The sequence below is a fragment of the Macrobrachium nipponense genome, chromosome 33 (assembly GCF_015104395.2).
Source record: "Macrobrachium nipponense isolate FS-2020 chromosome 33, ASM1510439v2, whole genome shotgun sequence".
NCBI lineage: Eukaryota > Metazoa > Arthropoda > Malacostraca > Decapoda > Palaemonidae > Macrobrachium > Macrobrachium nipponense.
This window is the reverse complement of record NC_087219.1, coordinates 24,692,020-24,716,598: the sequence shown is the minus strand read 5'-3', so window position 1 is coordinate 24,716,598 and position 24,579 is coordinate 24,692,020. Positions and strand designations below refer to the sequence as shown.

At 34.9% G+C, this 24,579-nt stretch overlaps 1 protein-coding gene across 4 annotated transcripts in view; it reads left to right on the top strand.

The window, feature by feature from the left end:
• LOC135203025 (thioester-containing protein 1 allele R1-like) overlaps positions 1 to 24,579 on the top strand; it is a 405,497-nt gene that overhangs the window by 252,663 nt on the left and 128,255 nt on the right. For all 4 annotated transcript variants that reach the window (XM_064232597.1, XM_064232596.1, XM_064232594.1 and 1 more), the window contains exon 5: positions 1,040 to 1,113. In XM_064232597.1, the coding sequence (XP_064088667.1) occupies positions 1,040 to 1,113 (74 nt within the window). The remainder of the gene's footprint in view (positions 1 to 1,039; positions 1,114 to 24,579) is intronic.

Below are 24,579 nucleotides of genomic sequence, written 5' to 3'. Positions count from 1 at the left end.
TGCCGTTTGAAGGGTACAGTTCCCCGGTTTCTCTATAAGAACATCTCCGTAGGGGGGTAGTGCCTTCAGTGCACCTCATACGGTGTAATGTAGGCATTACTTTTGGTTCTTTGCAGCGTCCCTTCGGCCCCTAGCTGCAACTACTTTCATTCCTTCTATTGTACCTCCTTCCATATTCTCTTTCTTCTATCTTGCTGTCCACCCTCTCCTAACAATTGTTTGATGGTGCAACTGCTTTGAGGTTTTCCTCCTGTAACACCTTTCAAACCTTTTACTGCCAATTTCCGTTTCAGCGCTGAATGGCCTTAGTTGCCCCAGTGTTTGGCATCATGCTAAAAACCTACATAAATCAAATCAAAACTACAGGAACAATCCATGAACCTATCAGTCGTGAGCCGAATGGTCTTCAAGGTTATCTTCAAGCGGCATTAGATTTTCATTGTTGACTGCAGAGCAACACTGTACTTTATACATCACAATTAAAATGCAGTAGCAAAATAAATTTTATGTTAAAAATAATAGTTATCGTAATTGCACGTTGGCTACAGAACCTTCAGATTATCTTAGTTATTTATATATATCTTTTTTATTTTAAATTTCGTAGGGAATAGTTACCGTAAGTGCTGGTTAACTACATAACCATCAGTTTATCTTAGTTATCTATTCATATACATTTTTTATTGATTTAGAATTTGGTGTCGCTGTAATGGTTCTTCAACACGCACTTCCACCTATTCACTCAATCCCAACGCCGTCATATCTCCCTTCACCCAGTCAATCTATCGCAATTTTGGTCTGCCTAACCTTAATCTTCTCCTACCTGGTAGTCCCATATACATCAACTTCTTATCGGGAGTTCTTCCTCTCTTCTCTTTATTTATATGTCCATTCCATCTCAGTTTACTTTCCCTCACCTTCGTTGAAGCTGGTGTGCTATTTTGAGAGTGCCTCCTAACATGCTCGTTCCTAACCTTATCATTTCTAGTGAGCCCAGATAAACTTCAATGTATTTAATTTATTTCTTTTCATATATTTTCAGTTGGGATCCGGGTGATTCTATTGACAACGGAGTTAATGCCCTACAACGAACGGAACATCGAAGCCAACGTGCTGGTGAGTTTTTTTTCCTTTCTCCACTGGGAGCGCCTTGGTGTGTCTTATAGTTATGTGAAGAGAATCAAGAACGAGAGACTGGTGAAAGAGCGCTTGCTCTACCTATACTTTCTGAGCCACTACAGTTTTCTTTTAGGTGGTTTGGTTATGTGTAGAGAATGGAGAATAGAAGGTTAGTAGAAGAATGTATGTTGTATCTATACTTTCTATAATATTCACGTTTTGATGTGGTTTAGCAATGTGGAGAAAATGGAGAACTGAAGGTCGGTTATAGTATTTATTTTTGTATACGTCCTACATAATAATACTATATATATATATATATAGATATATATATATATATATATATATATATATATAAATATATATATATATATATATATATATATATATATATATATATATATATATATGTGTGTGTGTGTGTGTATATAAATATACGCATTAAGGCTACCAAAATGTCTTTATAATATCTAATTCTATATATATATATATATATATATCTATAATAGAAATATAAATATATAATATATCTATATATTATAATAGATATATAGAATCTATATGTGTGTGTGTGTGTGTATATAAATATAACGCATTAAGCTACAAAATGTTTCCTTTATAATATCTAATTCGCTCTACCTCGAAATTAATTATTTTCATGTTCATATTCAGTTAACCGATAAGGAGAAATTTTTTTAGCTGATAAGAAATTTCTTCGGCACATGGGCGCGAACTACGAAACAAAGAATTCAGGACGTACAGTGAAGCGCTTTAAACCACAAGGCTATCGCATAAACCGACGAATTTATCAACAAAAAATTTCACATTCGGTTAAAGACTATATGAAAATATATTAATTCCGAGGTTAGGGCGAATTAGATATTAAAGGCGATTTGTAGCTTATGTGTATATATAGATATATATAATTATGGGTATATATATATAGCATATATATATATATGTATATATATAGATATATATATATATTTTAATATATATAACTATATATATCTATACCTTATTATAATATATCCCTATATATATATATATATATATATATATATATATATATATATATTTTAATATATATACATATATATATATATCTATATATATATTAATATATATATATATATATATAACCCATCTATATATATATATATGTGTGTGTGTGTTGTGTGTGGTGTATATTTTATATACCATGCATACAATTATATATGGATATAAAAATAGTACACACATACATACGTATTACATCCCACGCGGACGGAACTTATTTTTCGTACCGACTCTCTCTCTCTCTCTCTCTCTCTCTCTCTCTCTCTCTCTCTCTCTCTCTGGGGGCAGCCCAACCCGCTCTTTCATGTTCGAGCGTTTGAACTTTAATCAAACCTTCATTGTTTGACGGAGCCTGACATCGGTATGCGGCCATTATGCATACGATATTTATAGGTTGTCCTTATTGTGCGACGCTCAGGAAAATGGCGTCGTTTAATGCATTGTTGATGATGGCGATTGTGCCACTTGTCTTGTCTTTCTCTCTCTCTCTCTCTCTCTCTCTCTCTCTACACACACACGCACATATATACATATATACATAAACATATACATTTATATATATATATATATATATATATATATATATATATATATATATATATATATCTATGTATGTATATATAGACTGGTAAAAGTGTTCTGTAACAACAGAATTCCATCTAATAAAAGGAGCCCATAAAAAACACAAAATGTAGAGAGAAAAGTACTATATTTCAGAGACTGCTGTCTCTCTCTTCAGGTATATGAATGAGAAAAGTTTACAGAAAAGGTGGTATTTATACCAAGAGATTCGTCCACAAGTAAGCCAATTTAGGTCACCCCCGCTGATAATCTTCCTTTAATCTTCTTAAGCGTTGGTTGAATGAACACTGCGTCGACGATGTCTGATGTCCAATTCCCTTTTGAGATGTTCATTACCTGCTTCTCTTTTATTAAGGCCGATTCCATCATTTGACTCTTGTACCGGCAGTTGCTGCTATAAATTACACGTGACATATTCCAGTTTATTCTATGGTTATGTCATTTATATGATTGAAAATAGCCGAGTTCTGTTGTCCATACCTAACTGACCGTTTGTGTTGTATTAATCTCTGGGGAAGTGATTTACCTGTAAATCCGATGTAAGATTGGTCACAGTCCTGGCATGGGATCTCATATACCCCAGAGTCTTTGGCGATGTCTTTTGTTGGACGTTAATCAGGGATTTGGCTAAGGTATTTGGGTAGGTAAATGCAAAAGGGTTGGATTTCCCAAGGGTGTGAGTTACTCTCTTAATCGTCTCCAGGTGGGGAATTTTTATTTTATTGTTGGGTGTGTCTCTGGTCTTGTCTTTAGGGGGTCGGTAGAAAATTACGTTTTTTGCTTTTTGATAATTGCTTTCTCAATTTATATGGTCAGGATACTTTAAAGATGAAAGTTGCTTGCGAATTAGTTCAAATTCTTTTTCCAGGAAATCTGGGGAACAAATTCGTAAGGCTCTTAGGAATAGGTTGCTGGCTAGACCTATCTTGATAGTATTGTCATGATAGCTAAAGTAGTGAATATATGAAAGTGAGAACGTTGGTTTTCTGTATATGGTAAATTTGTATTCTGTCGTGTCTCTGATTATTAAAACATCAAGAAAAGGAATTTTGTTGTCTGTTTCCCATTCAACTTTAAATTTGATGCTGGGCACTAATGCGTTTAATTTTGAGAGGAATTCATTAAAATTACCCCACTTATTATCCCAAAATGTTAGTATGTCATCCACGTATCTCATCCACAGCATGTTTTTGGGTTTTATTGCATTTATTACTGTAGTTTCAAAGTATTTTTCGGAAAGTAAGATTAATTGGCCAAGACAAAAAGAGTATTGAACTATTAGAGAAATTTAAAGTAATTAATCCTAAATTACCCTACTTTTATGGTCTTCCCAAAACTCACAAAGACAATCTTCCATTCAGACCCATCGTTTCATGCGCCGGAGCTTTCAATTACAAAATTTCTAAATGGTTAGCTGGCCTCCTTTCTCCTTTTTAGGCACTTTTTCTCCCAGTCACATCAAACATTCGGAAGACTTTTTGTCACAATTCAGAGAAGCACATATACCACTTCACAACATAAAACTTTTAAGCCTTGACGTAGACTCCCTATTCACAAAAGTACCAGTACAGGACGTTCTTCAGTTTTTAAGGGAAAAATTATCCCCCTATTCAGATCATTTCCCTTTGGCACTTGACAAAATAATAAAGTTAGTTGAATTATGTGCATCTAATAACGTATTTTCATTCGGGGAATCATTCTACAAGCAAAAATTCGGGTGTAGTATGGGTAGTCCTTTAAGTCCTATTTTAGCCAATCTGTACATGGAATACTTTGAAACTACAGTAATAAATGCAATAAAACCCAAAAACATGCTGTGGATGAGATACGTGGATGACATACTAACATTTTGGGATAATAAGTGGGGTAATTTTAATGAATTCCTCTCAAAATTAAACGCATTAGTGCCCAGCATCAAATTTAAAGTTGAATGGGAAACAGACAACAAAATTCCTTTTCTTGATGTTTTAATAATCAGAGACACGACAGAATACAAATTTACCATATACAGAAAACCAACGTTCTCACTTTCATATATTCACTACTTTAGCTATCATGACAATACTATCAAGATAGGTCTAGCCAGCAACCTATTCCTAAGAGCCTTACGAATTTGTTCCCCAGATTTCCTGGAAAAAGAATTTGAACTAATTCGCAAGCAACTTTCATCTTTAAAGTATCCTGACCATATAATTGAGAAAGCAATTCAAAAAGCAAACGTAATTTTCTACCGACCCCCTAAAGACAAGACCAGAGACACACCCAACAATAAAATAAAAATTCCCTACCTGGAGACGATTAAGAGAGTAACTCACACCCTTGGGAAATCCAACCCTTTTGCATTTACCTACCCAAATACCTTAGCCAAATCCCTGATTAACGTCCAACAAAAGACATCGCCCAAAGACTCTGGGGTATATGAGATCCCATGCCAGGACTGTGACCAATCTTACATCGGATTTACAGGTAAATCACTTCCCCAGAGATTAATACAACACAAACGGTCAGTTAGGTATGGACAACAGAACTCGGCTATTTTCAATCATATAAATGAACATAACCATAGAATAAACTGGAATATGTCACGTGTAATTTATAGCAGCAACTGCCGGTACAAGAGTCAAATGATGGAATCGGCCTTAATAAAAGAGAAGCAGGTAATGAACATCTCAAAAGGGAATTGGACATCAGACATCGTCGACGCAGTGTTCATTCAACCAACGCTTAAGAAGATTAAAGGAAGATTATCAGCGGGGGTGACCTAAATTGGCTTACTTGTGGACGAATCTCTTGTTATAAATACCACCTTTTCTGTAAACTTTTCTCATTCATATACCTGAAGAGAGAGACAGCAGTCTCTGAAATATAGTACTTTTCTCTCTACATTTTGGTGTTTTTATGGGCTCCTTTTATTAGATGTATCTAATATATATATATATATATATATAATATATATTATAGATATAGCTATCAATATAGATATATATATATATATATCTCCATAAAACTATTGTTATGAACATTACTCACAACTATTTAAAAGTATTATAAGTGGCAAGAACAGGCTCTTTTCATATAACGATCAGTGCCACAAAGGTTAGCATTTAAGGCTAAAGGTCAAGATCTCCAAACTGTGAAAAACATAGCAATAACAATCAAAGAGGATAACGAAGATATTGACAAAAAAATTGAGTATTTATTATGAATATATAAATCTTAAGTTAAACCCACAAAAAACTTATTATGGTTTACAAAATAAAACTTTACCTAAAAAATACCCTCATTCACACGATAGAACAAGAGACAGTAATCAGGAAGAGGAAGGAAAATAGCCTATTTCTAGGAAGCCCTGAAAAATATTTTTTTTTAAGATAATGAAAGGGGGAAAGAACCTTAATCCTAGATCATACAATTACTCAAAAATACTGAAATATATAAATAAAAATAACTTGCTATCACAGATCACAATTGATCTAACATCGAAGGTGGTTGCACGCAGACACTATATGGGCGATAACACCACTACTCAACGCACATACGGTTGTCTGCAGCCTGAGGATACACTGACCCGCGTCAGTAACGTCAATAATGAATATATTCCGTTTATATCCTTACCAGCTATCCGAACAGATTCAAGCCTTTTCACAACCCCGGAGGTTTCAGGACGAAAGCAGAACCAGGGACAAGACAGGTTCCCTTCCAAAGGGCAGCAGGCAGGTCCAGAGATGCAGAGACATATAAAGGGGAGTAGATATAGTACCCTCTACAGCGCACAGGAAGGGCGCCCGATCAGGGCACGGGAGAAGTTTCTCAAACAAGGCTGCAGCTTCCACAGCGACTTCAGTAATTCGGAGGAGGAACACCATCAACGTCCTCCGTAATACAGATGAAAAGGGAGTCCTCAAATGCAGCAAGGCCCTTAGATTGTATTTTCTCCCAAGGGAATCTCCAACTTTTTTAAAACGTCCTGCAGGAATGAGGTCAGGGAAATCTCCAAGATCAGGAGCCGAATCCATACTCCTTTTCATCCTCAGCCAACGGTCCCCACTGAAAGTGAGGCAACGACCCGCAAATCACCAAACGAGCATCCAGCCGAATAAATACATGAAAAGAAAAAAAAAAAATCTCTCATGGGCGAGGTACCACTTAAATAATAACAACCTTCGGTGGGAGCGAGAAAAACCTTGACCATTCTTTTTTTTTGTGCCATAAAAAAATTAAATTGAAAGTAACTGAAGGAAATTTACTTTACAGGCCATAAAAATTAAGCACATTATTACAATGTATATATATATATATATATATATATATATATATATATATATATATATATATATATGTATGTATATGGAGAGATGTATATAAAATTCAATTATAATATAAGTATATATAAAACTCTCTCCTCTTCATCTTCTCTTATAAAACTCTCTCTCTCTCTCTCGTCTCTCTCTCTCTCTCTCTCTCTATCAATATATATATATAATAATATAACTATCGGTATTATATTGATATATAGAATAGGTTAATTAGTATTATATTATGTATATTATATGTATATATTAGATTATATATATAATATTATATCTATATATATATATTATATATATCTATCTAATAAAAGGAGCCCATAAAAACACCAAAATATAGAGAGAAAAGTACTATATTTCAGAAACTGCTGTCTCTCTCTTCAGGTATATGAATGAGAAAAGTTGGTATTTATACCAAGAGATCCATCCACAGGTAAGCCAATTTAGGTCACACCCCCACGATAATCTTCTTAAGCGTTTGGGTGAATGAAAACCTTGTCGATTACATCGAGTCCCATGCTCCTTTTGAGATGTTCATTACCTGCCTCTCTTTTATTAAGGCCGATTCCATCATATTAGATGGAATTCTGTTGTAACAACATTTTTAAGAGTCATATACATATATATATATATATATATATATATATATATATATATATATATATAATATTATACTATAATTATACATTTATATTATACATATAGATATATATATGTGTAGAAAAATGTAAATAAAACTCTCTCATTATATATAAGTATTTATTTATAAAACTCTCTCTCTCTCTCTCTCTCTCTCTCTCTCTCTCTCTCTCTCTCTCTCTCTCTCTCATGAACGGCCTCTCTTTAACAGACAGAGAGAGGCCCCGTGATCGATCCCACGAGGAGAAACGCTTCTGAGGCGACTTCCCTGGTAAATCCCTAATACTGCAATTGCCCTAAGCAAAGAATTATGCAGTCGGTGTTTGGTCGACTAAGGTTGGTCGCTGCCAGAATAGAGAAGGAAATACGACATTTAGCAGTCTCATTTTTTCAGACAGATTTGATCAGGTCAGCACTTTTTGGCGTCACCTTTCGAAAAGAGAGAAAGGACATTCGAAAGTTCACTCAGTCAGTCGACTCATGATTATAAATCATTTTAAATGGCATGACGGACAAGCCAAATGAGAGCAAAAACGAACGTGCTTTTAAACGGCAAATTAACAAAAAACAAAAAAAAAACATAAGCACATAAAAACCGTTTGATGTCGCATTGTCACCCGAATGGCTTTTAAATATCTCCCTCCATCCCCCCCTTTCCCCCTCCCCTATCCCCCTCCCCCTCCCCCCTCCAGACACCTCTAGCTTGCATGACAAAGTCCGCGTTTTTTGTTAGGAAGTTCCATCGCGTCGTTATTGATTTTATTTTTAACATTTTTATCTCTTTATTTCTTGCAGCCATTACGTAACTCCGGTTTCTAGCACGTACGACATTTTGGGGGCAGCTGCTGCTGGCCAGGTGGTATATTTCGTATATTTCAGGTCAGGGTTCTTCCTGCGAGACCAGAAAATTGATACTTTGTAATAACTTTTTGTGAGAAATGGCTACCGGGCAGTTTTTTTTTTTTTTTTTTTTTTTTTTTCTAGACCTATGTCCATCTGCGACACGAAGTGACATTTTTATCGGTCATTTTAAGAAATTGTGAGAGGTCCAAGGTCTCGGTACTCTTTAAGTTGTTTGGATGTTATATAACAGTAGTAGCATTAACGGTAGAAATGGTATTTATTTATTTTTTCTTTTAGCTGATAGGTAAGATGGGTAAAAGAAGAGTGAGGGCAGTTAGCTAGCTAACCAAGGTAGGGAATACTTTAGAAAGTTAAGTATTAGTAAGAGTAATGTAAAATGTGGCTTATCCACAATTATATTTGGGTAAGGGTACAATTTTCTCACTAATATTAACATAATGTAATAATGATTTTACATTATATTAACATGGTGAATTGTACAGATTACACATTTTGAATTTTATTTCTTAATAGTATAATCATATTTGATAAAGTTCCAATTTTCTCATTTTAACCTTGATTTTAATTATCATAATAATTTTGCATTATATCTACATAGTAAATTCTACATATTACTTTTTCACAATACATTTCTTAAAAGTATAATGGTTGAGGTTCATCGCGATGAATATATGAAGATGCTCTTCACCACTGATAGTAGAAATAGTAGTAATTTACCATTGTGGGCAGACTGTTTGGTTTCTGCCGTCACTATGGATTGTGAGATGCCTTCACATTTTTATCGGTCGTTTTGAGAAATTGTGAGAGTCTAAGGGCGTGTTACTCCTGACAGTTGTCTAGATATTATTTGTAGTTGTAGTACTAATATTAGAAATAATGGCTGCCGATCACTTTTGTTACATCTCGTAGACCTATATTGTCGTCTGCGAGATCATTGGCGTTGTTTTCGGTCTTTTTAAAAGATTACTCCTTATAGTTGACTAGATATTTATTTAATAGTAATAGCATTAATAGGAGGAATAGTATTAATAGTAGAAATAGTCGTATAAATTACCATTTTCCGAAGCCTAATTTCTACCGGTCAAGTTTGTTTCTAGACCTATGTGGTTGTCTACTGGACGCACTGACGATTTTCTCCGTCTTTTTAAGTAATTGTGAGGATCTTTTTTTTATCTTTTATTATTGTAAGGATCTAAGGGTGTGTTACTCACTACCGTTGTCTAGATATTACATGACAGTAATAGAGCCGTACTAATAGTGAAATAGCATTAACAACAGAAAGTAGTGTTGGTTTCCCATTGTGTGCAGACTATCCATTTCTTGCCAAGTCACCCTTTGTTGCGCCACAGTGGAGGCTTCCGCGTCCCCAGCTGTGATTTATTAACCTTTCCAGAGTCATCACATCCATCAAACCTTTCATTTTAGCCAAGGTTTGGAGATTAAGGTAAGACTTTCATAGGCCAAGAATGACGCAGCAAATATAGCAGTGAGTAGCAATGCTAGAAGCAGCAGCCATAGTTGCAACTCCTCATGGCTTCGGTCTAGTTTAAATGTAGCCTAAATTGTTCGTCTTAGTGCCATAAATGGAAGTTCATGTTTTGTAGCTCTCTCTCTCTCTCTCTCTCTCTCTCTCTCTCTCTCTCTCTCTCTCTCTCTCTCTCTATTTGTGGAACACATTGATAGAAACAACCTGTTGTTAAATAGTCAACGCGGATTCAGACACGGCAGATCCTACCTATCAAACGTCTTGGAGTTTTTCCATAACATGCTTGGTATTTACGACAGTAGTAGATATACTCTACTTAGATTTCCTTTGACAAGTCCAACACAAGAAACAAATGACGAAAGTTAGAGCATTATGAATTGTAGGGGAAATAGCAGACTGGATCGAAGACTGACTGGCTGTAGCTGGTTCACTTAAGGTAGATTCTTGGGTGAGCCCCATGCCTACGAGACGTTTGTTTGGCGGCCGCTGATTGGCTGGGAGCTGCATTCCTCCCTGTACCAGCCAATCAGCGGCCGCCAAACAAACGTCTCGTAAGCATAGGGCTCATCCAAGAGTCTACCTTAAGTGAACCAACTATAGTAGGAAACAAAGTCGTAATAAAAGGTGAAGAATCAGAATGGGCAGATGTGACAAGCGGAGTTCCTCAGGGTTCTATCCTTAGCCCGCTCTCGTTTTTATTTACATTAATGACATTGATGTAGGCTTAACTAGCAGGATAGTCAAAGTTGCAGATGACACCAAACTAGGTGTAAATGCTGTAGACCCAGATACAATGGAAAATTTATGATCTAAAGAAAACATCGGAGTGGTCAAAAAGATGGCAAATGCCTTTTAACCTGGACAAATGTAGTGTTACAAATATGAACAAACAGCCCTCATGCAAACTATATGCTGCTTGGGAATGACATAAATAGTGTAGAACAAGAAGAGGACCTTGGAGTTATTATTACCAAGGACTTAAAATCCACAAAACGTGCATAAAAGCTAAAAAGAAGGCACAGAAACTAATGAGATACATAAAGAGGCAGTTCAAATACAGAAACAAGGAAACGGTGCTGCAGCTCCACATATCAAAAGTTAAACCTTGAATATGCAGTACAGTTTTGGTCACCAACACTAAGAAAAGACATAAATAGATTAGAAGGGGTACAAGCAAAAGCCATAAAGTTAATTCTATCCATCAGGCAAATTGGTTACCAAAGACGATTGGAGAGCCTGAACATGAATGGCTTAGAAACACGACGATTGCAAGGACAACTAATTGAAACATTCAAAATACTGAAAGGCATAACAAAAGTAGACAGTAACCTCTTCACATTAAACGAAAACCAGACAAGAAATAATGGATGGAAACTAGAACTGAAGAGATACAACACATTTCATTGTGGGATCTTCTTTATATACAATATAATATGTGAAATATGGAATAAACTGCCACCAGAAGTTGTGACCAGCAACAGTGTGGCAGAGATTAAAAGAAAGCTAGACAAAATCATCAGGACACTGTGAATGAATTGTCAAAACTGCTCTTAGTGATAAATAAGCACATGATGTCTCCTTGCGCCTCAGTGGCGTGGTCGGTATGGTGTTGGCGTACCACCTCGGTGGCCGCGAGTTCGATTCTCGGGCATTCCATTGAGGTGTGAGAGATGTGTATATCTGGTGATAGAAGTTCACTCTCGACGTGGTTCGGAAGTCACGTAAAGCCGTTGGTCCCGTTGCTGAATAACCACTGGTTCCATGCAACGTAAAAACACCAGACAAACAAAACATGATGTCTCCTCGGATGGACTAATAAGTCTTTGAGACATCCTAATCCTTGTAACTCTCTCTCTCCTCTCTCTCTCTCTCTCTCTCTCTCTCTCTCTCTGACCGGACTCCGTTAACGGAAGCGGTTTTGTGCCATTAATTCCTACTTATTTTCACTGATGTAATCTTTGAAGGAAACTTTGAGGAACTCTTTATTGTAATCCTAACACAGCTGCGTGTGACAGCTGATTTTTTTTATATCTTTTTTAGCCTTGGGGGCAGCGCAAGTTGGCGTGTCATTCTTTTTTTCTCTCTCTCTGTCTGTCTCTCTCTCTCTCTCTCTCTCTCTCTAGGTGGATCTGCAGAGGTATATTTAAATCTTGTGGTTAGATAAAACATAAGATTTATATATCTCTTCAGCCGCTGGTCTTTCCTATTAATCCAATTGCTTTTGATGAGAGAGAGAGAGAGGAGAGAGAGAGAGAGAGAGAGAGAGAGAGAGAGAGAGACGGAAAATTAAGATAACAGCAAGTAAAATTTCTCCTATCTCTTCAGCCTTTGGTCACTCATTAGCTTAATTGCTTCATGTGTGTGTGTGTGTGTGTGAGAGAGAGAGAGAGAAATGAACGCCCATTTATAAAGTACTAAAACGAACAGGAAATTCCACTCGAACATCAAAGTGAAATCTAACAGAAAACGGGAATAAAAAAAAGGGGAGAAAAATAATGGGGAAAAAATAACAGAAATCACTATAGGCGCAGGTTCCGTTCCATTGCTCCGCTACTTTGCTAACAAATATCTCCTCCGTTGTTCCATTGTTTCTGTTATTGTTTTTGTTTTTTTGTTGGGGAGTGGTGGGAAATTGGGTTGGGGAGGACGAGTGTTGTTTGTTGGTGGAAACTTGTTTTTCGAAAACTACCTGAAACCTTCGTTTGGCGGAGAGACGTTAGGCTTACTGTGTAAGAGGAGGAGGAGGAGTAAGATAGGGAAGTGAACGATAGGTTTGTTGGGGAAGAGGGAGATGGGGAAGTAAATGATGGGTTTGTTGGGGAAGAGAACGCTGGGGAAGTGAATGACGAGTTTGTTGGGGAAGTGAATGATAGGATTGTTGGGAAGTGAATAATAGGTTTGTTGGGAAAGTGAATGATGTGTTTGTTGGGGATGTGAATAATAGGTTTGTTGGGGAAGTGAATAATACGTTTGTAGGGGAAATGAATGATGGGTTTGTTGGGGAAGTGAATGATGGGTTTGTTGGGGAAGGAAGTGAGTTTGGAGAGATTTACAAAAGACTGGAAAAGCCAGTCTAGGGAGAAAGTTTGGGGGAATTTATATGGAAGGTTTAGGGGAAAGTTTGGGGAATGAGCTTGGGGATTAGGTGGTGGATGAGGAACTGGGAAAAGAGAATTAGGTTGGAAATTGGGGTCCTTTGGGAACTGTTCTTCTTCTTATCTATTTATTTATCTATTTATTTATTCATTTATTATTATTATTATTATTATTATTATTATTATTATTATTATTATTATTATTATTATTATGATTATTTTGTTCTTAAGTTTCTGTCTTTAGAAATCTCTACTTCGTCTCCTTGTTCTTTCATCCCTTTTTTTTTATCTTTATTTCCGTTCATTCTTTTTATCTCTACCTCTCATATTTCTCATTTCCTTTCCTATTCCACCCCATTATTATTTTTCTTTGTATTTCCTCATCATTTACCTTTGCTTTACCTTCAGCAGTCTTCCTTTCAAGTTTTATTTCTCTATTCTGCATCTTTCTTGCTTTTTATTGTTGTTTCTCTCTCTTTATATATTATTTTTTTCTGACCCCCTGGTTATCTTTAAAATATTCAGTGAATAATAAAGTAATTTGATACTGATTCTTTCTCACAACTGATAAAGAACGTCGCGATGTATAATGCAATGTATTCATAAATGTTTGTCAGTATGGCCTGAGTGTCCGGAATTGAAGGTAAAGATTTTTTTCTTTAATATCTACTACTTTAATTAACATTGCTTGATAGAGATTTAGTTGGTAGAGATCCTTATATTTCACCAAGATAGGACGAATTAGATGATGTGTTTGCATATATTATATGAAGATATAATTGTGTATATATATATATATATATATTATATATATATATATATATATATATATATGTGTGTGTGTGTTTGTGTGTGTGTGTGTGTGTGTATATAAACATATACACATATATACATAATATATCTATATAATATATTTTTTTTATATTATTATATATATAATATTATATATATAATATATATATATATATATGATATTTATATATATAGTATATATATAGTATATATATATATGTTTATATATATATATATGTTTATATATAGTATATATGGTATATTATATATATATATATATAGATATATATACATACATTCATACATACACACGCACGCTTGAGCATTGCTCCATTAGAGAGCGAGAGCTTATCTCTCTCTGCAGATAAGGCGGAGGGTAATAGGGCTATCTCGCGTTCATCGTCCTCCAAGTTAAACGGACCGAAAGGAGAGAGAGAGAGAGAGAGAAAGAGAAAGATAAGAACGAAAACCACGGGAAAGGAGAGCGTATCATTAAGGCGCTTACGAAACAGTGGGAATCCTCACGCGATGAAAGATTAAAAAAAGAAAAAAAATTGGAATAATTTTCACCCACTTCGAAAATTACGATTTATTTTTTTTCTTTTTTTTGCTGGGTGTTGAAACGCAGTTTTCACCAAGCGATTAAAAAAGATTCATCATCAGCGGATTTGCTTTTACATTTTTCGTTCTCTCTCTCTCTCGCTCTCTCAGTCTCTATTTCTCTTTATATACATGTATAGTATATATATATATATATATATATATATATGTATATATATATATATATATATATATATATATATATATATATATATATATATGACTGGTGAAAATGTTCTGTTACAACAGAATCCCATCCAATAAACGGAGCCCATAAAAACGCCAAAATATAGAAGGAAAGTACTATATTTCAGAGACTGCTCTGTCTCTCCTCATTACCTACCTGAAGAGAGAGACAGCAGTCTCTGAAATATAGTAATTTCTTTCTATATTTTGGCGTTTTTATGGGCTTCTTTTATTTTATATGTATATATATATATATATATATATATATATATATATATATATATGTGTTTGTATACGTGTATATTTGTATTTTGTTGGCTTGTTTATTTGTTATATATATATATATATATATATATATATATATATATATATATATATATATATATATAATATATATATATAATGTTTGTATACGTGTAAATGTGTATTTTGTCGCTTGTTTATTTGTTTTTATATATATATATATATATATATATATACTATGATACATATGTATATATATATATATATACATATATATATATATATATATATATATATATATATATATATATATATACATGTATATATATTCGGTAAATTTACAAAACCCTAGCAAAAGTTTTCCACGAAACTATATGTTTCTCGTTCAAGATAGTTTCCTTACTATCTTCATTCATTAGTCGGTCTAAGTTTCCTTACTGTCTTCATTAGGTCTAAGTTTCCTTACTATCTTCATTAGTCGGTCTAAGTTTCCTTACTATCATTAAATCATCATAATTTTCCTTGTTGTCTTTATTAGATAGACTAAGTTTCCTTACTATCTTCACTAGTCGGTCTATGTTTCCTTACTGTCTTCATTAGTCAGACTAAATTTCCTCACTATCTTCACTAGTCGGTCTATGTTTCCTTACTGTCTTCATTAGTCAGACTAAATTTCCTCTCTATCTTCACTAGTCGGTCTGAGTTTCCTGATTATCTTCATTAGTCAGTCTAAATTTCCTTACCATCTTCATTAGTTTGCCTAAGTATTCTTTATCTTTATTAGTCGGTCTAAGTTTCCTTACTCTCTTCATTAGTCTGTCTAAATTTCCTTACTATCTTCATTAGTCTGCTTAAGTTTCCTTACTATCTTCATTAGTTGGTCTAAGTTTCCTTATTATCTTCATTAGTCAGACTAAGGTTCCTGACTGTCTTCATTAGTCATTAGTCAGACTAAGTTTCCTTACTATCTGTATTATTCAGTCTAACCTTCTCTCGTCTGATTAGGTGTTGTCTTGGCAAACCTACACATCTTGCTTTCTTTTCTTTCTTCTGTCGTCGTTTCAGTGAAAATATCCGTTGCTGATATTTTTGCTTTTTAATTTTGCTGCCGGAGTGAGAGCTGAAGTGGAAATTGCTTTATATCTTCTAATTGAATTTCTGCTCTCGCAGGAAAACTTAGATTTATTTTTTAATCAAAAAATTCGTACTGGTGTTCGGTGTTGTGTATTGTGACACAAAATGTTATCTATACACATCGAGTTTTTACTTTATTACTTTTATTTGTTTTTTATTTATCACAATTGAACGATTTTGAAGTTTTAGTCAACAGAATTGTATTGAAGTTCAGGGATGTGTTTCATGTCACCAAATGTTATATTTTTAGTTATATGTTTCCTATTTTTTGTTTATTTTTCATTTATTTTTTCTGGTACGTTTAGTGAAAAACAAAAATGAATGGAGTGAAAGCTGGTTGTGAAATAAAATATATTGAAACAGTTCATATAAAAGTAAAATTTACAATTGATATTTATTGCAAAACAGAGTATTTTAAATGATTTCTTATATCAAAAAGAAATGAAATCGCTTCAAGTTTTAGTGATTTTTGACGTCGGCCAGGGATCATGTATTCAAAATTTCGTTGAAAACCGGGAAGTAAACAATCTAAGCCAATATATATAGATATATATATATATATATATATATATATATATATATACATATATATATATATATATATATATATATATACATACATATATACATATATATATATAAATATATATATATATATATATATATATATATATATATATATACATATATATATATATATATATATATATATATATATATATATATATGTATATATGTCCTGCATATAGATATATATATGTATAGGATATTGAATACAGCACACACATACGTGTGTACTTAATACGTACACACGCACTCACGTACATACATAGGCAAATGTAATTTTATTTTATATATACATATATATATATATATATATATATATATATATATATATATATATATATATATATATATCAATTCAAGCTACAAATGTCCTTTAATATCTAAATTCACTTTACCTCCCAAATGATATATTTTCATATGTACCGAAGGGGAATTTTAAGTTGATAACAATTTCGTTCCCCCATGGGATCGAACCACCGTCCAGGTCGACGGGGACGAAATCAGCGTCACTGACTGTTCTGATTTCGTCCCCGTCCACCTGGACGGTGGTTCTCGATCCCATGGGGGACGAAATTGTTATCAACTTAAAAATTCCCCTTCGGTACATATATGAAAATATATCATTTGGGAGGTAAGTGAATTTAGATATTAAAGGACATTTGTAGCTTGAATTGATATATATATATATATATATATATATATATATATATACTATATATATATATATATATATATATATATATATATACATACAGAGAGAGAGAGAGAGAGAGAGAGAGAGAGAGAGAGAGAGAGAGAGAGAGAGAGAGAGCAAAGAAAGCTTCACAGGTTCTCTTTGATGTATAATAACAACGATAATATATAATAATATATATAAAAAATAATAATTAGCTTCAGAATCTCTGTATTTATAATAATAATAATAATAATAATAATAATAATAATAATAGTGGTTTTTCATAGCCACAACTCATTTGATAATGCTTTCCATTGCATTTCGAAGAAAGAAAACTCCTTTGCATTAAAAAAAAACTCCTTTGCACTTCCCCCAAAAGAGCTCCTTTGCATTTCAAAAAAAAATAAATCCTGTACATCTTTGCATTTCGAAATAAACCTCCTTTGCATTTCTAAAAAGCTCATTTGCATTTCTAAAAAAAACTGCTTTGCATTCCGAGTAAATGAAACACTCCTTTCATTTCCAAAAACAATCCTTTGCTTTTCAAAAACGTTGAGAACAAAGTTTAAAAAATACTTTTTTGATTTAAAAAAAAAAACTTTTGTGACTTTTGCTTAGCGTGTCTATAGGATTAGGAGCTCAGATATGCAAATATACTCTCTCTCTCTCTCTCTCTCTCTCTCTCATGGAGAACTCGGCGGTATCTTTTGGTTTTCTTTCTTTTCATTATTTCTTTTCGTTTTTCATTTATTTTTCATTTTTTCACGTTTTTTTTAATCTCCACCAAATGTGGAAATAAGTCGAGGGTGAAATGGCTAAAGAAATCGCTCAGGCAGGATTTGTGTCTGTGTGTGTGTGTGTCTGTGTGTGTGTGTGTGAGTGTCTGTGTTTGAGTGTGTGTGTGTGTGTGTGTGTGTGTCTGTGTGCTTTGTATGTGCTTGTGTGTGCCTTGTGAGTGCTTCCTCTTGAGATATGTATTTCATGATTTGTTGTGTCTGTGTATCTCTGTGTGAAGATTTCCACTTTGTGTATGTTGTTTCGATATTAATAGATATTCGATATTAATAGATTTCCGCTTTGTGTGTGCTTGCTTGCGTGTGCGCCCTCTTGTGATATTTCATGATTTATTGCGCTTGTTTGTCACTTTGTGTATGCAAAGATTTCCACTTCATGACAGGTTTACTTTGTGTGTTCTTGCGAACGGAATTTTAAGCTTTGTGTATGAAACATTTGAAAGCAAGGAAACTTTTTTTTATATTGTCTTTTGTGTATCTTTCATTCGAAGAGATTTTACTTTCTGATCCTTAAGATTTTTATGTATACTGCTCTCTCTCTCTCTCTCTCTCTCATATATATAGTATATATTCATATATATATATATATATATATATATATATATATATATATATATATATATAATATAGATATATGTATATATACTATAATATATATATATATATATATATATATATATATATTATATATTATATATATATATATATATATAAGATATATATATATATATATACACGCTTTGATATCAGCGACCGCCGAAATAATAATAATAATAATAATATAATAAATAATAATAATAATAATAATAATAATAATAATAACAACAACAATAATCCTCGTCTCCATTCCAAAATAAACTTGAAAAAAAAACTGAAAAAAACTCACTATTTCTAATTGCATGAACGTCAGAAGCGCCGACGATAATGTGTTTTTGTTGTTTGCCAACGAAGCCATTATCATTCTCTCTCTCTCTCTCTCTCTCTCTCTCTCTCTCTCTCTCTCTCTCTCTGAAGCTTAATTTCATTTTCACTTCCTCCTTCGTGCCATTTTTTTTTCTTTCCTGTTATTTTATTCGTTTTTTTTTAATTTTTACTTTTATTTTTTCGTTTTTTTTCATTTATTTTTTTATTTTATTTTTCCCCGATTTTGGTTTTTTATTCTATTTTTTTTTTAGGACGATTTTAAACCAACAATTTACAAGAAGTGAGGGAGATGAAAGAATGCTTTAAGAGCCATTACGAACCATTAGCAGCCATGTTTTAGCCATTAAGAGCCACTGCAAGCTGTTGAAGTGCCATTACGAGCCATGCAAGGCTTATTCAAGAGCCATTTATAAGTCATTACGAGTTATTTAAGACCCAGGTAAAAGCCATTGCGAGCCATTTAAGAAGCAGCGTAAAGCCCATTTGCGAGCCATTAAAGAGCAAGTAAAAGCCATTGCGAGCCATTTATAAGTCATTACGAGTTATTTAAGACCCAGGTAAAAGCCATTACAAGCCATTTAAGAGCAGGTAAAAGCCTTAGTGAGCCATTTAAGAGCAGGTAAAAGCCATTGCGAGCCATTTAAGAGCAGGTAAAAGCCATTGCGAGCCATTTAAGAGCAGGTAAAAGTCATTGCGAGCCATTTAAGAGCAAGTAAAAGCCATTGCGAGCCATTTAAGAGCAGGTAAAAGTCATTGCGAGCCATTTAAGAGCAGGTAAAAGTCATTGCGAGCCATTTAAAGAGCAGGGTAAAAGTCATTGCGAGCCATTTAAGAGCAGGTAAAAGCCATTGCGAGCCATTTAAGAGCAGGTAAAAGCCATTGCGAGCCATTTAAGAGCAAGTAAAAGCCATTGCGAGCCATTTAAGAGCAGGTAAAAGCAATTGCGAGCATTAAGAGCAGGTAAAGTCATTGCGAGCCATTTAAGAAAAGAGCAGGTTACAAGTCATTGCAGCCATTTAAGAGAAGGTAAAATTCATTTCGAGCCATGAAAGCAGGAAAAGTCCATTGCTGCCTTTGAAGAGCAGGTAAAAGTCATTTGCGAGCCATTTAAGAGAAGGCAAGTAACAAAAGACATTGCGAGCCCATTTAAGAGGCAGGTCAAAAAAGACATTGCGAGGGCCATTTAAGAGCAGGCAAAAGTCCATTGCGAGCCCATTTAAGAGCAAGTAAAAGACATTGCGAGCCATTTAAGAAGCAGGGTAAAAGTCATTGAGAGCCATTTAACAGCAGGTAAAAGTCATTGCGAAAGCCATTTAAGAGGCAGGTAAAAGTCCCATTGCGAGCACCATTGAAGAGCAGGTTTAAAAGTCATTGCGAGCCAGTTTAAGAGCAAGTAAAAGCCATTGGCGGAAGCCATTGAAGAGCAGGTAAAAGTCCATTAGGAGCCATGTTTAAGAGCAGGTAAAAGCCATTGCGAGCCATTTAAGAGCAGGTAAAAGTCATTGCGAGCCATTTAAGAGCAAGTAAAAGCCATTGCGAGCCATTTAAGAGCAAGTAAAAGCCATTGCGAGCCATTTAAGAGCAGGTAAAAGTCATTGCGAGCCATTTAAGAGCAGGTAAAAGTCATTGCGAGCCATTTAAGAGCAGGTAAAAGTCATTGCGAGCCATTTAAGAGCAAGTAAAAGACATTGCGAGCCATTTAAGAGCAGGTAAAAGTCATTGCGAGCCATTTAAGAGCAGGTAACAGCCATTACGAGCCATTTAAGAGCAGGTAAAAGTCATTGCGAGCCATTTAAGAGCAGGTAAAAGTCATTGCGAGCATATCTTTAAGGAGCAGGTAAAAGTCATTTGCGAGCCCATTTGAAGAGCAGGTAAAGGTTCCATTGGCGAGGGCCATTTTAAGAGCAGGTTAACGAAAAAGTGCATTGCGGACCATTGAGAAAAGGCAGGTACAAAGTCATTGCCGATGCCATTTTACAACGAGCAGGTACAAAAAGTCCATTGCAAGCCTTTTAAGAAGGAAAAAGGCAGGTAACAGCCATTGCGCACCATTAACCATTTAAGTAGCAGTAAAAGTCAAAAACTGCTTAGCCTTTAAAGAGCAGGTAACAGCCATTGCGAGGCCATTTTAAGGAGCATGGTAACAGCCATTGCGAGCCATTTAATAGCAGGTAAAAGTCATTGCGAGCCCATTTTAAGAGCGGTAAAAGTCATTGCGAGCCATTTTAAGAGCAGGTAAAAGACATTTGCGAGCCATTTTAAGAGCAGGTAAAAGTCATTGCGAGCCCATTTAAGGCAGTAAAGACATTGCGAGCCTTTATTTAGCGGTGGAAAAGACATTGCGAGCCATTTAAAAGTAGCAGGAAAAGTCTTGTGAGCCATTTAGAGCAAGTAAAAAGACATTGCGAGCCATTTAAAGAGGCGGTAAAAGTCATTGCGAGCCCTTTAAGAGGCAAGTAAAAGTCATTGCGAAGCCCCCATTGAAGAGCAGTACAAGTTCATTGCGAGCCCCTTGAAGAGCAGGTAAAAGTCATTGCGAGCCTTTTCAAGAGCAAGTAAAGACATTGCGACCCATTAAGAGCAGTAAAAACTTGCGAGCCATTAAGAGCCGTTTAAAGACATTGCGAGCCATTTAAGAGCAGGTAACAGCCATTACGAGCCCTTTTAAAGAGACGGTAAAAGTCATTGCGAGCCATTTAAGAGCAGGTAAAAGTCATTGCGAGTCATTTAGAGACAGGTAAAGAAATCATTGTCGAGATTTCATAAGAGCAGTGAAAGTCATTGCGAGAGCCATTTAGGGAGCAGGTAAAAGTCATTGCGAGCCATTTAAGAGCAGGTAAAGTCATTGCGAGCCATTTAAGAGCAGGTCCAAAAGTCATTGCAGGCCATTAAGAGCAAGGTAAAATCATTGCGAGCCCATTTAAGAGCAGTAAAAGTTCATTGCCAACGACGCCATTTAAGAGCATTGGTAACATCCATTACGAGCCATTAAGAGCAGGTTAACAGCCTTACGAAGCCTTTAAAGAGCAGGGAAAAGTCATTGCGAGCCTTTAAGAGCAGGTAACAGCCATACGAGCATTTAAAGAGCAGGGTAAAAGTTCCATTTTGCGGAGCACATTTAAGAGCAGGTAAAAGTCAGTTGCAGCCTTTAGAAGGCCAGGTAAAAGCCATTTAACGAGCCATTTTAAAGGAGCAGGTAAAGTCATTGGGGGGCCGAGCCAGGTTTAACAGCAGGTAACCGCCATTTAACGAGCCATTTAACAGCAGGTAAAAGTCATTGCGTTGCGAGCCATTTAATAGCAAGGTACCAGCCAATTCCAGCCATTTAAGAGCAGGTAAAAGTCATGTGCGAGCCATTTAGAGAGCAGGGTAACAGCCATTACGAGCCATTTAAGAGCAGTAAAAGTCATGCGAGCCATTTAAGACAAGTTAAAGCCATTACGAGCCATTTTAAGAATCAAGTAAAAGTCATTGCGAGCATTTAAGAGAAAAGAGGCAGTTTCAAAGCCATTTCGATCAATTTAAGAGCAGGTAAAAAGTCATTGGCCACAAGCCTTAAGAGCCAGGTAAAAGTCATTACGGAGTGCCATTTAGAAGCAGGTAAAGTCATTTGTTTGGCGGAGCCATTTATGACAGTAAAGTCATTCGAGCCATTTAAGAGCAGGTAAAAGTCATTGCGAGCCAGTTAAGAGCAAGGTACAAGTCATTGCGAGCCATTTAAGCAGCAGGTAAAGTCATTACTGAAGCCATTTATTATCAGGTAAAAGTCATTGGCGAGCCATTTAAGAGCAGGTAAAAGTCTTGCGAGCCAATTTAAGGAAAAAGCAGGTACCAAGGCCCTTACGAAGCCAATTTAAGAGGCAGGGTAAAAGCCAAATTGCGGAAGCCATTGTTAAGAGCAAAAGTTAACCCAGCCATTAACCGACCTATTTAAGAAGCAAAAGGTAAAAGTCCATTTTTGGCGAGCCCATTTAAGGAAAGCAAGTTAAATTTAAAGGCCATTACGAGCCATTTAAGAGCAGGTAAAAGTCATTGCGAGCCATTTAAAAGAGCAGTTAAAAGCCATTAACGGAGGCCATTTAATTTGAGCAAAGGTTAAAAGTTCAATTGCAGCCATTTTAAGAGGGCAGGTTAAAAGTTTCCAAAATTACGAGCCATTTAAGAAGGGCAGGTTAAAAGGTTCATTTGCGAAAGCATTTAAGAAAGCAGGTAAAAACGTTCCATTACAAAAGCCATTTAAGATTCAGGTAAAAGTCCATTCCCCGAAGCCATTTAAAAGAAGGCAGGTTTAAAAAGGTTTCATTTGGCGAGCCATTTAAGAGGCAGTAAAAGTCCATTTTACGAGGCCAAATTTAAGGAAGCAGGTAAAAGGTCATTGGCCGAAGCCAATTTAGAAGCCAGGTTAAAGGTCATTGCCGAAGGCCAGCCATTTAAGAGCATGAACAGTTTCATTACGCGCCTTTAAGAGCCAGGTAAAGAGTATTGCGAGCCCCTTTTAAGAGCAGGTAAAAGTTTCATTGCGAGCCAATTTAAGAGTTTCAAGTTACAAAAGTCATTTACGCCATTAAGAGCAAAAGGTTAGTTTCATTGCGAAGCCATTTTTAAAAGAGCAGTTTAGGTTCCATTGGAAAAAGCATTAAGAGCATTGGTAAAAGCCATTGCGAGCCTTTTAAGAACAGGTTAAAAGCCATTGCAAGGCATTTACCTTTTAAGAAAAGCAAGGTTTAAAGTTCATTGCGAGCCATTTAAGAACAGGCAAAAGCCATTGCGAGCCATTTAAGAGCCTTTACGAGCCATTTAAGAGCCTTTTCGAGCCAGGAGAGACAATTACAATCTATCTAAGAGACATTTAAGAGCCAACATGTAAGAACCAACTCACACACACACACACATTTACAACAGATATAGTTTTTTTTTTTTTAACTCCACAAACTCCTTCCAGACTTATCTAACTCCCTAAGTCAAGGGAGGTGGCTGGCTACATGCTCACACAGACCCACACATATAGTACACGCACACACACACACACACATATATATGTATGTATGTAGTATGTATGTATGTATGATATGTATGTATGTATGTATGTATTGTCTTGTATTTATGTATGTATGTATCTATATATATATATATATATATCTATATATATATATATATATATATATTTATATATACACCACACAAACTTATATACATATTTTATTTAATTATTTATAATTAAAAGAATGAATAGATAAATAACCCGATAACTAAATAAATCATTTAATAAACAAGTTGAAATAAAAACTTCCAGTTCATGAATGAAATTACCAGATCCGAGAGACTGCGAAATGCCGTCTCTCAAAAACAACGCTGGAACCTAGCAGAAGAGGCAGCTATCCAAAGACTTCGAAGAACCTATGAGTGTGGTGTGTCTTTTTTCAGATTTCCAAAGACTTCCGAGACTTGATATTGCTCTGTTTATTTGTTTTGATTGAAAACTGTACTTTACTTTTCATTATTATTATTTTTTTCT